The sequence below is a fragment of the Macrosteles quadrilineatus genome, unplaced genomic scaffold (assembly GCF_028750875.1).
Source record: "Macrosteles quadrilineatus isolate MER2022 unplaced genomic scaffold, UCM_ALF_1.0 Scaffold_3__2_contigs__length_128488019, whole genome shotgun sequence".
NCBI lineage: Eukaryota > Metazoa > Arthropoda > Insecta > Hemiptera > Cicadellidae > Macrosteles > Macrosteles quadrilineatus.
Window position 1 is genome coordinate 125,461,745 of NW_026542596.1, and position 13,790 is coordinate 125,475,534.

Below are 13,790 nucleotides of genomic sequence, written 5' to 3' on the forward strand. Positions count from 1 at the left end.
TAACAATTATTTCTTCTAATGAACTTCAGAATCAGAATGCTTTATTAGCCAGAGTTTTTCTTTATCAACTTGACTATTTATTTTTAGATATTAAAAAAAATTCCTCTCGGCCTTGCGCCCTCTGGGAGCTCGCGCCCATAGGCCCGGGCCTACCGGGCCTATTGGGAAATCCGGCCCTGGGAGAATAACTATGCTGAATTAACTGAGTACCTTCAAACTATTGAAGAGTAAGTAAGGTTGTATCATTGGAAAGGTTCATACAATCTTTGTAAGCTGTTTGTGTGGAATTATAAACCTTTAATACTTCATGATACTTTTAAGGCATATCCTAAAAAAAATCACAAGAAAGAATCTCAATGGGAAACCTTTTTAGAGATAGCTTTGTTTGAAGTTGTAATTTAAACAATAGATTTTTTTATTCTGCTGTTCCTTGGTTAGTATATTTTTATCCAGGAAGACATTTTCAATGACACACCCATACAGTTGAGTTTCATCAAAAAGTTAAAATGGAGGATATAATATTTCAGCAGAACCGAAGTTCGTGTAGTATCGTAAAAACTGATGAAGTATTTGTTTTGCCATGTGTATAAATACAAAATAACTTCCTTAATACATGTATAGAACCTTTAGAATAACTATAAATATTTAACAGAAATAAGTAAGATAGTATTAACAGTTTTCAGCATTTTTATATTTTATCAAGATCAGTCCTAGTAGGTAAGAAACATTCTAGTTCTAGATGTTTATACTTAATTTATTTTTAAGCTACAATGTAACACATTAAGTATGCATATTGTAATGGTAGCAATTGTTTTTTCAATTTCAACATCCGTTTATTTAGAGTATTTTTTCTTAGACGTTATTTTCTTTGCGTTTTCTGTCTCTGGGGTGCAATTTCCAGTTCAACTTCCTCATCAAAGATCTTCAAGTGTTTGACGTAGTACCAGACTCCAAAATCAAACATTGTTCCAATCGTGACAAAACCTGGAAACATTTCAGAATAATAAATAAATAATTACTTTAAAAAAGATTCTAGTGTGATAGGTATTTTTGTGTGAAGATATTGTATTTTGACAAATTGTACTTGTTAATTTATTTACTTGAAATATACTGAAAGGACAGTTGATGTATCGTAATAAAAAGAATTTTCCACATAGTGTTGTACCAACATCAATGTAAAGAACAATATGTGAACAACATTTTGTAGTAGTTTAATCTCTTACAAATTACTTATATCTATGTTTAAATTGCTTCAATGATCAAAACTCAATCAAAAATGTATTAGACCTACTAAATATACAGTTTGAACACATTTAACTGCGGTTCTAGAGAATACTTTATTTTCAATATTTCACTTCAAAACAAATTGAGGTCTATAAGAAATCTTAATAGCCTAGTTTAAAATAACACTTATATAATGGCAAAGGTTTCAAAACCGTAACGGATCAACAGTAATTTTTCAGCTTAGTTAGTTGTAAACGGTATAAAAATGAAATAAAAGCTATGTGTTGAACTGCAAATAAGTTCTATGGTAGTGTATGATGGTCAATAAAACTGTCTATACATACCTGCAGCAGTGAAGTTCATGAGATACCTCAACATCTCAGCATTGTATAACCAACAATTGCCGGTACCAGAGCATGTCTTGCCCCACACCATGCAGCACAAGTCTACAAAATACAACATGTTACCCCATACAATCAAATATAACACTTAGGCCGTCGACACACGGGAAGACTGTTTTCCAACTGAAATTGGCAACTAGTTGGACAAACTAGTCGCCAGCGTCCCGACCAATGTAGTTAGGTGGGACAGTACACACGGTGCGACTGCGATGCGACCAGTTGAGGACCAGTCGGCGATCAGTCGTTAAGCAACCGGACCTGCCGGTTGCTAGGTGATTTCAGTCGCCTGGTTTGAACAACTTTTCGCATATTTGTATTGCGCTTTTCAGGGATCGGGCATACCAACTGCGATAACTCTTCGTAAGTACTTTTTGACATCCTGTTCATAGACTGAAATTTTGCGTCTGTTTCTTTTAATTCAGCGGCAGCTACAAAGAGCCTACATTTAATATTTGTTTTAACATAAGGATGTACCCAATTTTCACTACCTTCTACGTTCTTGATTGTCTATAAAACACCAGGGCTTCTTAATCACTACCACCCACTTCAAACACCATACACAGTACACAGTATCGTTATAACCAAATTAGAACTCATTTACTGTCTCAACTCAACTACAGTCGCGCCCGTGTGCGGATTTAACCAACGCAACTGCAACCGTAATCGCGTCACAAAAAAGTTGGTTCAACTTTAGTTGGGTTTCAGTCTTCCCGTGTCGACCGCCTAAATATTGGTTTATGATGTATTATAGAGCACATTGTAGGTTTTACAGATTTATGCGAAGGCATCAGGCTTGCCTGAATGGGCAAGAGTCTGAAGAAACTAAACACTTTATATTGTATAAACAAAGGATTGTTATACTGATAGCATTTTCAACCAAGGAAGGGACAAAATCTTACCAATGAAGTAGCCAAACAGGATTGGTGAAGGAATGAAAGCAAACAAGCTGAGAAATGCTAAACCCAGCCCCATAGCTACTGTCTTGTCCTTTTCATCAACACATCTGAAAAATAAGACAAATTTAAACTTTAATTGTTAGATTTCTAAAATGATAAGTATGAAGTAAGCTAACTGTGAAAAACTGTGATTGAAAATAAAAGTAGGAATTAAAATCACAACTAAACCCACACATACAAAGATTTAAATGTTTTAAATTTATATTTTAGTAAAGGATCAAATCAAAGTGAACCCCCTGCTGTTGTAGTTCAAACCAAGTACCTGACGGAAACTAGGAAATTTGATGTTCGACCGGTGCCTCCGCTGAATTTCAGGATACACATGACTATCAGGAATATGAGGAAGTGTGAGGAGCAGTCCACAGGGCAGAGCCCCTCGGTGAGTACCCAGGGTTCCTCTGGGTCCTCCAGGGCTCCACCCAGGACCTCCAGGGAGTCAAGGGTCAGGTTGGAGTCAGAGTCCATGAGAGGTCTTGGAGGTCGAGGTACACAGGCACAGTTAGTGTACACCTGAAACACAATTGTCATTTTATATATGTCAGCCATAATATTTACAATAATCATATATTGGGGAGCGAGCAGATCTAGTGGTTAGAGCGCAAGACTTTGGTTCCTGAGGCCTCGGGTTCAAATCCCGCCAATCACCAATGGATTTTATCTAAGTGATAATGCCGCAACCCATAGGTCTAGCCTGAAGTAATGTGAAAAACAATCCAGGGCTCGTGCCCAGCGTCATAGGAAAAAAAAGGTAGAGGGTAAATAATATTTTTATGGTCGTAATAGAAAGAGTTAGACTTGGACAGGAAAAGCGGATCAAACATAGAACTACAGAATGATGTATCTCTACAAATCTTTAGTTCATAATCTAACAAACTAGGAATTTCAAAGCAATCAAACTATTCCAAACCTGGGCTTCATCCTACTAATATTATAAATGAGAAAGTTTGGATGTATGGATGTATGGATGGATGTATGGATGTATGTTTGTGACAAGTGAATGCGAAAAATACTGGTCGGATTGGGCTGAAATTTGGCATGATGATAGCTCACATTCCCGATTAACATATAGGCATATTCTTATTTCAAAAATCCTTTCGGGCTCTGCCCCAGTGGCTCTGGAGTTTCCCATGATAACCTTATGAGAAATGGAATTATTGAATCTTAACAGCTGTTTCAATTAAACAAGTTGGTTCTGTTCTATGATGTTCAATAGCATTAAAGTTACAAGGATTACCAACAGGGTGCAGCACTATTATTTCTTTTACATTTATGACAACAGCTAATTTGCAACCAAAAGGTGAGTGAGCGTAGCAAACGAACTTCAACCTGGAGACGAGTTAGCGTAGCGAACGAGCTAACCTGAAGGCAGCAAGTGAGCGCAGCGAACGAGCTCCAACCTAAAGGTGAGTGAGCGTAGCGAACGAGCTCCAACCTAAAGGTGAGTGAGCGTAGTGAACAAACTTCAACCAGGACGTGATTGAGCCATGCGAACGAGATAGGCTAATCTTGAAAAATTAAAAAGTTAAACGGGGCAAAGCCCGCAGGTTACAGCTAGTATTATCTTATAAGGAAAAATAATATTTTGAGAAAATAGGTCAAGATCAGTAATTTGAACTTTAAAGATCCCATAAAGTCTGGACGTTTATTGAATTATTGATTCTATTTAAAATATTTATGTTGTCTGATTTACTAAGCATATTTTGATAAATATACTTATTTCAGTTTTCCATGTGAATTGGTTAGTATCATGGGAACTAGTTATTATACTAGTAGTCAATTTTGTAAAAAAAATACCGATAGTTAGAATTTAAATACTTGCACTAATTTCAAAGAAGGCTATTATATGATTAGATTAAATTTTGTATGGCTTGCATGAAGGTGGTGTTTTAGTGTTAAGCTTGGTTAACAAGGTCCATCCTAACACTTCTTGTCTCCTCACAAGAACTTGCCTACCAGATTCTTTAGTAAATCTACCTTCATGTCACAAATACCTTACTACCCTGATTAAATTATTAAAATATGTAATACCTTTGACCCATTGGCAGTGATTTCATAGTCCTTACAGCCTGCGTGACATGGAGAGATGAAGGTTCTTCCGTCAGGAGAGCAAACTGGGGAATACTTGACATACTCACAGTTGCAGTCTGCGTTGCAAGGTGTTGTTGTGTCCATTCTACAACAGAAAATAATAAATTGACAACCAATATCAAATTATTGATAATCAAAACCAATTATAAATTACGTTTCTGTGGATGGTTTTAGAATCCACAGTACCAGTTAGTGAATAGCTTCCTCCTTTGTAAATGAGGTGGGTGTATAAAGTTATGGATGTTCCAATAATGCAGGGATATAATAATAAGAATTCCTTGATTGGAGATATATTTCTCAGATTCCCAAGAGATGCATAATATATCTCACAAGCCTCTGAATCCTGTTAACTTATATTTAAATCTTAAATGAAGTCTGACTTAGGTTCTTCACCAATTTTCCTCATTGCCATCACCCACCAAAAGTAAAATGTCCCAATCATGTGTCATGTCTTTTGTCACTTACTGTCCAGAAGCTAAGATGGCCCCTTGACGGTCATTGACTGGACAACCCAGAAAGGCGTAAGAGATGATTCCTAATACACTGATGGCTCCAACAACGACGTTCCATGCAGCCAAGAACCTTGCACTTGGCCTTACTTTGGAGATGAAAGCACCAGCAAACAATATTCCCAGGGCTGAGCACACGAGTCCGATGGCACCTGGAATTTGTGTTACTTATGTTAGTGGAAAAGCTGAACAGCAGGGTTGAAAAGCATCACAAAGTGAAAAGTCTTAAGCCGGCTCCCCATTACGAAAAGCAAGACAACTAGATTGCCGAACATAAAATATTTTGTGCTTGGCGGATGGCGCTTGTCTGGAGCCGCCTTTATACAATAAAAAAAGTATATATCATTTATTGATCTTCCATATATAATTAAATGGTACACTAAAAACTGTGATGCTGAATCCAATACCTGTAATAAAGGAAGCGAAGGATGCAGTCTGTTTGTAAATGGTCTCTATGTACTTGGGCATGAAAATCCAATAAGGCATGTATCCCATAAAGTAGAAAACAGAAGCAAAATTGTTGCACATCAAAGTCTTGTTTTTCAGGAGCCTGAGAAATGTAATTTTCATATCTGAAATAATCAATATATCATAATTAATCAAATTTGAAGGATCATTGCAGTTTGTTTCATTACAATTAGTATAAAAAAATGTTTCACTATGTTTTGAAATCTAGAATCTGATCTGGTTAGGTGAGAAGATGCCTAAAACATAGAAAAATTAGTGTTCAATCCTATTTAAAACTAGAAAATTACAAACAAAAAAACATAGAGAAATGTATAAACAGTCAAAACAAAGAAAAAATATAATAACCGTAGTACAAGTAGAGGGTATATGTTTAAGTATCCTCAACATTTGATATATACTTGAAATAACATCAAATACTGCACTTTGAACCACTATGAACCAAACTCTCTATCCATAGAGTGGATGTGGCATCGGCGCACACACTACTTAAGGGGGTTGAATCAACAGTCTTTAACCCATAAAACTTAGTTTCCAATGCAATTTGATCATTCTGATAGGTAGAAAATCAGAAAAGATACCTTAAAAATCAAACCAATCACAAATACCAATCAATCGATTAATAATTAATCAACCAATCTAAATTAACACAAACTCTCTATCCATGGAGTGGATGTGGCATCGACGCACACACTACTTAAGGGGGGTTTTGTGTTCTAGTATTACGCTAGTAATTGGGTTTCAGGACTGTGGTCTGTGGCCCTTGCCTCCGTAGTAGTTGAGGTAATGTTCAATTATGTACCTTTGAATGATGAGTGTGTTTCCTCAGGACTGTCATCAGGGTCTGCGGTGACGCCTGCTTTGCGACGCTCGGAAGCCTGTATCCTCCGAGCTGCGGCCCGTGGCAGAGACTTGGGGAATAAAGCGAGTATTGAAGCGGAAATAAACAGAGCTGCACCGATGACCAACCAACCTACATGCAAGAATATAATATAAAAAACCAATACTTCAATTTGTAGACACTTTTACGTAAGTGTTATACACCCTTAAGAAAATATTTTAATTATATGTTTACATAAATTTACTTACATTTTCCATTACAAACCAGTGATGAGAAACTAATTCATGAACCTTCTTCCATTTTTTCCCAAAATAATCAAACATATTTTTATACTTGATTTATTTAAACATGGATCTTATAAAATCTTACTTATGACAATCAAGCTGTCAAGCAAAGTACTCTAAAGTAATAGAGCATGCTACATTTATACAAGTGTGTCTAACTTCAAGTTTTCCAAAAGTAAAATACCGGGTGTCCGAAAAATAACTCCCTAGTTTTGATAAACGATTGTTTATTGTAGAGAATACATATTCTTATATCTAATACATGAAATTAAAGAGGGTTTACTCAAGTTTATTTTGACATTAGTACACCTCGATATGTGACCCATTTGTAGCTCTACAGATATCTAACCCTTATTCGATCTCTCTCCAAGTTTTAGTTAACATATCAGGTGTCACTGATTCTACTGCAGCTACGATTCTTTGACGAAGATGGTCAATGTCACGTATCTTTTCTGAATAAACCAAGTTCTTAACGTAACCCCAGAGGAAAAAATCCAGTGGTGTTATGTCTGGGCTTCTTGGAGGCCACGCGATCGGGCCAGCTCTCCCCATCCATCTTGCCGGGAAACGAGCGTTTAAGGCCGAGCGCACACGTTTTTTGTAATGGGGCGGCGCACCGTCTTGCTGGAATATTACTAGTCCTTTTTCCACCTCGATGTCATCCACCTGTGGAAACACGTACAGTTCAAGCATTTCACAGTAGATATCGCCATTTATAGTGTTTTCACAAAAAATAAAAGGTCCAACAATTCAATCGTTCATTAAACCGCACCACACATTAACCTTAGGCGAGTCTCGTTGGTGTTGAACAATTTCTCGTGGCTTCTCAGACCCCCAAATTCGGCAGTTGTGGCGATTTACAACCCCGTTAACATGGAACGTTGACTCATCAGTGAACAAAACATTGTTCAGGTAGTTTGGATTCTCATCAATTCTGTTGAGAATGTCCACAGCAAAATCTAACCTTAAGCGTTTATCATTTGGTTTTATTTCGTGGACCAGTTGGATTTTGTACGCATGTAATTTCAGTCTTTTACGTACCACGTCGTAGACAGTAGATCTTGGTAATCCCAATTGTAGACTACGACGCATTAGTGACGTCTTAGGGCTGCGTTGGCATGAGGCTCTGATTCTCTCTACATTCTCCGCTGAAACAGATGGCCTGCCCGGTCGTTTTCCTTTTAAAACACTTCCCGTCTCCTTAAATTGTTTTAACCAACTGCGAATTGATTTCGGATCAGGTGCACTGCCACCATACTCACGTCTGAAGTTACGTTGCACCGTAGTAACAGATTTTGTTTCCACTAACCAAATTACACACTGTGCTTTCTGCTGTGGAGTTGCCATTGCACTGACTGACAGTCAGACAGTCGAGTCTAGCGCTCGGCGCGGCGGCGCGGCGCGTGGTGGAACTACACGCTCAAGGTCAAACAGGTGTGCCAACCTTAATACCAACGTACGAAACTAAAACTTAAGAGCATACTCAACAGGCCCAAAGAATTATTTTTGTCCATTCTAACGAATACTGTCCTCAGAAATTTGATAAAACTAGGGAGATATTTTTCGGACACCCGGTATATAAGAATCCTACATTTATTTGTTATTTTTTGTAAGTTAGAGGAACAACTCTATAAATTTAAATAAAATTAAAAGCTTTCTGTATTATTTACAACTAATTGATAAATAAAAATGGCAATAATATTATTGTAACTATTGTGATTAGGGTTTAGAAGTGATGTAGTCGTTTTCGAAGCTATATACTTACCAGCCCACCACGCTCCCAGCCAGCGAGGGTCGGACGGAGTGATGGTGGGGGTGAGAGAAGGGGAGATGTATGTGGTAAGACAAGCGGATGCTAAGGAGTAGCCGATAGCTGGACCCAACATGCGCAAGAAGTAGGAGAGACCTGTAACACAAATACACGTGAAACATGCACAAGGAGTTGTGGACAACGTCTTAAACAACCATTCTCAGTGCGATTAAAATTGAAACTTAACATGCAATGTGTTTTGATCAGCTTAAATCCTAAGGAGTTGTCAATTCAAATAAAGTCTTTAAAGCCTTAATCTTTAAATCAACACTTGAATCACAAATGAGATGGGATACAACTGAGATGTAACTAAAATATGATGGAGGATGGGTTAAATGAACGAGATGCTTTTTGCAGATTTATCACTGACTTACACCCTGGTTACATGAGCGCCACGTTTGCCAAACGTGCGTTAGTCAAGTACCTAGGAACAAATGGGATTGTTCACTTGCAAAATGGGACCAACGTCGACAAAACGCGACGCTTGTAGTTTCCATTTCAAACGCTACGTTTGCAAAGCGCTTCTAGCTCCATAGTCCCACTGGAGTAGTGACTATATACAGTATAGCTGGCTCCAGTTTCTTACCATCAATAACTAATAACTCGTCTCAAGATCAAACCGGCAACCTTTCCGATTGTACTATTAGCAGAGGTGCTCAGCAAAGTTGATACATCATATCATACCATAGCTATGCATTTCTAAGTAAAATCTGTGACACAATAGATTAAATAATCAAAATCTTATCAAGTTCAGAATTGTATTCTACTCCAGATTCACTATGATTACAAAGGCTTTACGGTTCACATCTTCAACTCAAAACAATTTGTACAATCTTATAATAATAATCTTCAACAACTTACTGACAAGTGCAGGGGTCTTTGACTTCTTGATGTTGTCGTCCATGTAAGACACTCCCAGAGTGTAGTACAGAGAACCACCAACACCACTAATCAGCTGTGCCAGGAAGAGTATCGCTTGAGGTGCCAGGTTACCTGAGTTGTCATCACATTCCGGACCAAGGGAGTCACTTTGGCAAACCAACTTGCGGTTCTGTTTATCTGAGCAAAGAAAAGATAAACAAATTAGACACTAAGAAATTTAAAACAGAAAAGGTGTTCTTGAGGATTTTTGTGAGTAGAAGGTTTATATAGGCAAAAGTAAATCAAATTTTATGGCTTACTAATTGTAAGCTGACCATCTTTTAGTCATATGTCATTTTGAAAAATCAAAGAAAAAATAAGCTTTTGATAATAGCACGCTTGTTCAACTATCCAAATTCAAAATCCTTTATTTCTATCTAAACATATTTATGGGTATCATTATCCATGTGCAGACTATGTTTTCTTAGAACAATTTGTGGCTACAGCCAGTCAAAATTTGTTAGATGGTATGGCATATCAACTCAGTATCCCTCCAATACGTACTAGTATTATACACAAATTAAGCAGCTACATGTTCATTTACCCATGAGGAATTCAGTTGTATTGGCATCATGGTGGGATCCATATTCCTCTGTAAGTGTGAGTGCGTTCTCTCCAGGACCGTACAAGAAGTGTGGAAGTGCGTTCATCAAACAGAACGCCACAACTGTGTATACTCCAAATGCCATCCACCGTGGTCTGTGGCCCTTGCCTCCGTAGTAGTTGAGGAATAGACACAGAAACAGCTGACTTATGTCACAACCCACCATAATGATGCCTGGAGACAGATAAAAACCATTAATTATGACACAGGAAACTTTGAAACGTTTGAACTTTCCTGAGGAATATTGTGGCTATGGCAAAAAAGCATAGCTAGGCAAACACTCATGGAATGTTATGAAATATTAGATATAGGATTCAATTTTTGGCAAGTCAATACCAAACGTCCAGACACAAACTCGGCACTAGATACTTTTTCCGTGTTGATACTTTACTTTGAAATGGCGACCAAAGGAATGTAGGTAATTTAAGCCAAGTATGAATGGAGATGAGTGTAGGGATGAGTGGCGCAATCTTGTAGTCTTGTTACTGACTAAGGCCGACATATTCCTTAGGCACAGCTGTTAATTAATAGCCCATACAGCCAATGGCAACTGAGGGACCTACAGTTTATTTCGGAATCCGAACCACATATTTTTCCTTGGTATTAACGAATTGGTCTAATTATCAGGATAGCACTATGCATAGTCGTAGTACTCACAATTGTATAGTACACTATTTGGAAATTTACACTACTATCATTACGATATTTTCCTTAAATTGTTCATTATTCAGATGTCAGATTGATGTATAGAAGTTTTAATAGCAATTATGTTTGTGGATGCCCAAACTAAAATGTCATGGCATCAAAACAAAGGCTAATATAAATTATGGATTTAAATTTATGGGTTTTTAGTTTCCTTTTAGTTTGACAATGGATTTTGCATTCTTACATTGCTGGAGACAATCCATTTTAAGGAATGTTAAGTGCGGTTAAACTTAAATGCTTCATTTTTGTTGTTGGTTATTTTACAAACTTTTACAATAAAATGTTTATGGGGTATCTCAGAATCTGTCATGGAATACACACACCATTGAGTATACACACACTATTTTATAGTATGAGAAATATAGCCTACTTGCAGTTTCCAAAGATAATGGTTTAGCTGAAAAATAAAGAACTGTGTAGAATATAATTTAACCTGGCTTTAGTCTCTTAGACCTTACAGAAACAAGTAATTATTGTCAAATATTGCTGCTGTCCATACTGGATTTGAAATTTTTGAGAGAGCATGATTGGAAAATGTAAGTACAAAATCTACTCAAACCTCAAACTATGTCAGCTGAACTATGTGAGCACTCCATGTTTGTGTTAAGAAAAATATCTATTAGACAAAAACTTAACAAACAATAGCATTATAAAAACTCACCAGTATTTGTGGTTGGAATTTTAAACCGTTTTTCAATTGTGGTGATGGTTCCGTTCAAGTAGGCGTAAGAGGAAGACATGACACACCCTACTAAGCCATAAAAGAACACGTACACCTTCTTGTTTGCAAACATCTGCATTAAGGAACCCTTTAAGCACCATATTCCACAGGATATCTCGTCCGATCCTTGCAGTTCCAAAGCGATATCACTGAGTCTTCTAACCTTTGCGTGGGGAGTTCCAACCCCGTTGTCTGGTTTGATGTTTCCATTCTCCCCTTCGAGAGGTCCTTTTCCATTCGGAACATCCGGAGTTTCATCCAGAAGGGGTTCCTCCTCTGGAAGGTTCGGTGTTCCATTTTCGTTAACTTTTTCATTACTTTCCTCGGATGCCACCATGATTTTAAAGTATATAAAAACGTTTGATAAAAATAATTGAATAGCTTAGAGAGCTTTACTAGCAAAGTTGTTACTTAAAATTAAAAATCTTTTGTTGTGATTAAAAATGTAAAAAACCCCACTTTCGAATGACCAGATGTGAAGCTCATCTTTCTCTATTGCCTGCAAACGGAGTGGCGTAATTTTGATATTTCTATTAGCTTTACAAAATCCTTGATTTTTTTCTTTTATCACTTCTGTTTAATCTAGGATCCCTTTAAGACCTGGGACAAGGCTATTAGGTTTGCTCCACGAGTTCTACTGTGTCTCTTATCTTATCATAGTCATATATTTTGGTGGATTTAGGAATTTAGCTAAACTAACAGGTTTTGACACTTTATGTAATAAAAACCTTTAAGCATTTCCGGACCTACAATCCATGTCCTTTTCTCTGTAACGTTTGGATTTCAAATTATATTTTAACCTTACCAGTTAAAATAGATAAATGTCAATTGTGTAGCAATCTTAACATATACAAGAATACCAAAACAAGTGTTTTCACAAAAAAAAACGTAGATATCTTTAAGAGTGTGTAAGGGAAACTGGAGTGGTGCGTAAACATTATTGTATAACGTAACTACGATAACGCAGGTTGACCCCATGACCAGGGGCTATCATAGGAGATACTAACAGGGAAACAGTCTAAGGGAATTGATACATTTAGAGTAAGACAAGAGTAAAAACAAAAAAAAGTCTTAACGATTAGAATCATAAAAACAATTGGCTTCAAAATGCATTGATAATGGACTGAGTCATGGTGTCTTGATGAAATGGTTGCAGTCTTTAATTTTGTACTAAATGATTCATTATCTTAGTTAGTATTGATGTAAAATAAATTGGTACAAATAATTTTTATGAGAAAAAAATATCTATATATGGTGTAGGCTACTTTCAATTGATTCTTCTAGTATGGTATCAAATATTTGTTTTAATTCAATTTTCTTATGTATAAAAAGATCTGCAAATTTGCATCTCTCATCATTCCAAAATTCTGAAAAACAAAATTCCTTTTTTTGAGAGCAGAGTTGGCTTTTTGTTCATATATTGTATAAGATCCTTGTTTACCTAGTTTTATTGTTTAAGATTTTGTTTGGTTGTGTTTAATCTGGCATTTGAGTTTAGACCTGAACCATAAAGGGTCTGTTTTAACATAATAGTGGAGTAGCTTGAATAGTTATACCCTTCATGGAGATCTTAACAGTAAGTACCTAATTATTTTTCAACCTAAATCTTGGAAAAATAAACGTCTTCTACAACCTGACACATAATTTCTCCCATTAGCTATTCAACAACCTTTAAAATGGGTAGGCTGTTGTAGTAGTAACTATGATATTTTATGTAGAACATCACAAAAATTGCAACTTTTGATCCGTAATTTTTACAGCATTAATGTAAGAATTGTAGCATTTTCTTTAGAGTTAAAAGGACCATGACACACTAAATTTTATTAAAATGGTTTTAGCCGTTTTTGGGAAAATCTGATTTTAGAGTCATATTATTATGAGAAAAATAACCATTAAAAATCTAAAATTTAAAAAAATAAAATTTTTGATGTGATTTTATACATTTGGTAGGTACATACCAAATTTATCAAAATTGGATCACAGGTGTCGTCTGTAGCTCTGTACACATCCACACAAACACAGACATCACATCAAAAACCACCTTTTAAGGTTCAGGTGGACCGGAAAAGTATATTTCCACCCAAAACTCTAACTGCAAAATATTGATGAAAACAACAGTTTTCCCATATTACAACGAATAGCGGGAGGAAGTGAAAATATTGTACAAGTAAATAAATATATGCATAACATCACATAACTTATAGATGTAGTAATGTATTAAAATGTGCCTATCATTGAAGGCAATGTTTTGATCCCCACAT

The 13,790-nt window shown here is 36.4% G+C and overlaps 1 protein-coding gene across 1 annotated transcript; it reads right to left on the bottom strand.

Annotated features, from left to right (window-relative positions):
* Nucleotides 1–764: 764 nt before the first annotated feature.
* On the bottom strand, nt 765–11,866 carry LOC128989534 (solute carrier organic anion transporter family member 74D-like). Its single transcript, XM_054411431.1, has 12 exons — nt 11,470–11,866; nt 10,044–10,277; nt 9,440–9,637; nt 8,534–8,674; nt 6,446–6,616; nt 5,586–5,750; nt 5,135–5,330; nt 4,610–4,754; nt 2,844–3,091; nt 2,525–2,628; nt 1,569–1,670; nt 765–984 (listed from the first exon to the last, which is right to left on the bottom strand). The coding sequence occupies exons 1-12, from the start codon at nt 11,864–11,866 to the stop codon at nt 860–862; spliced, it is 2,226 nt and encodes a 741-aa protein (XP_054267406.1). The 3' UTR covers nt 765–859.
* Between the last annotated feature and the right edge of the window lie 1,924 nt (nt 11,867–13,790).

Bases quoted from the DNA above. Each gene is read 5' to 3' on its own strand.
- LOC128989534 (XM_054411431.1), bottom strand. From the start codon at position 11,866: ATGGTGGCATCCGAGGAAAGTAATGAAAAAGTTAACGAAAATGGAACA. The intron at 4,755-5,134 runs GTAAGTGACAAA...TTTCTGTTGTAG, and splicing joins GCCATCTTAGCTTCTGGACA to AATGGACACAACAACACCTT. The intron at 1,671-2,524 runs GTAAGATTTTGT...TGTATTTTGTAG, and splicing joins CCTGTTTGGCTACTTCATTG to ACTTGTGCTGCATGGTGTGG.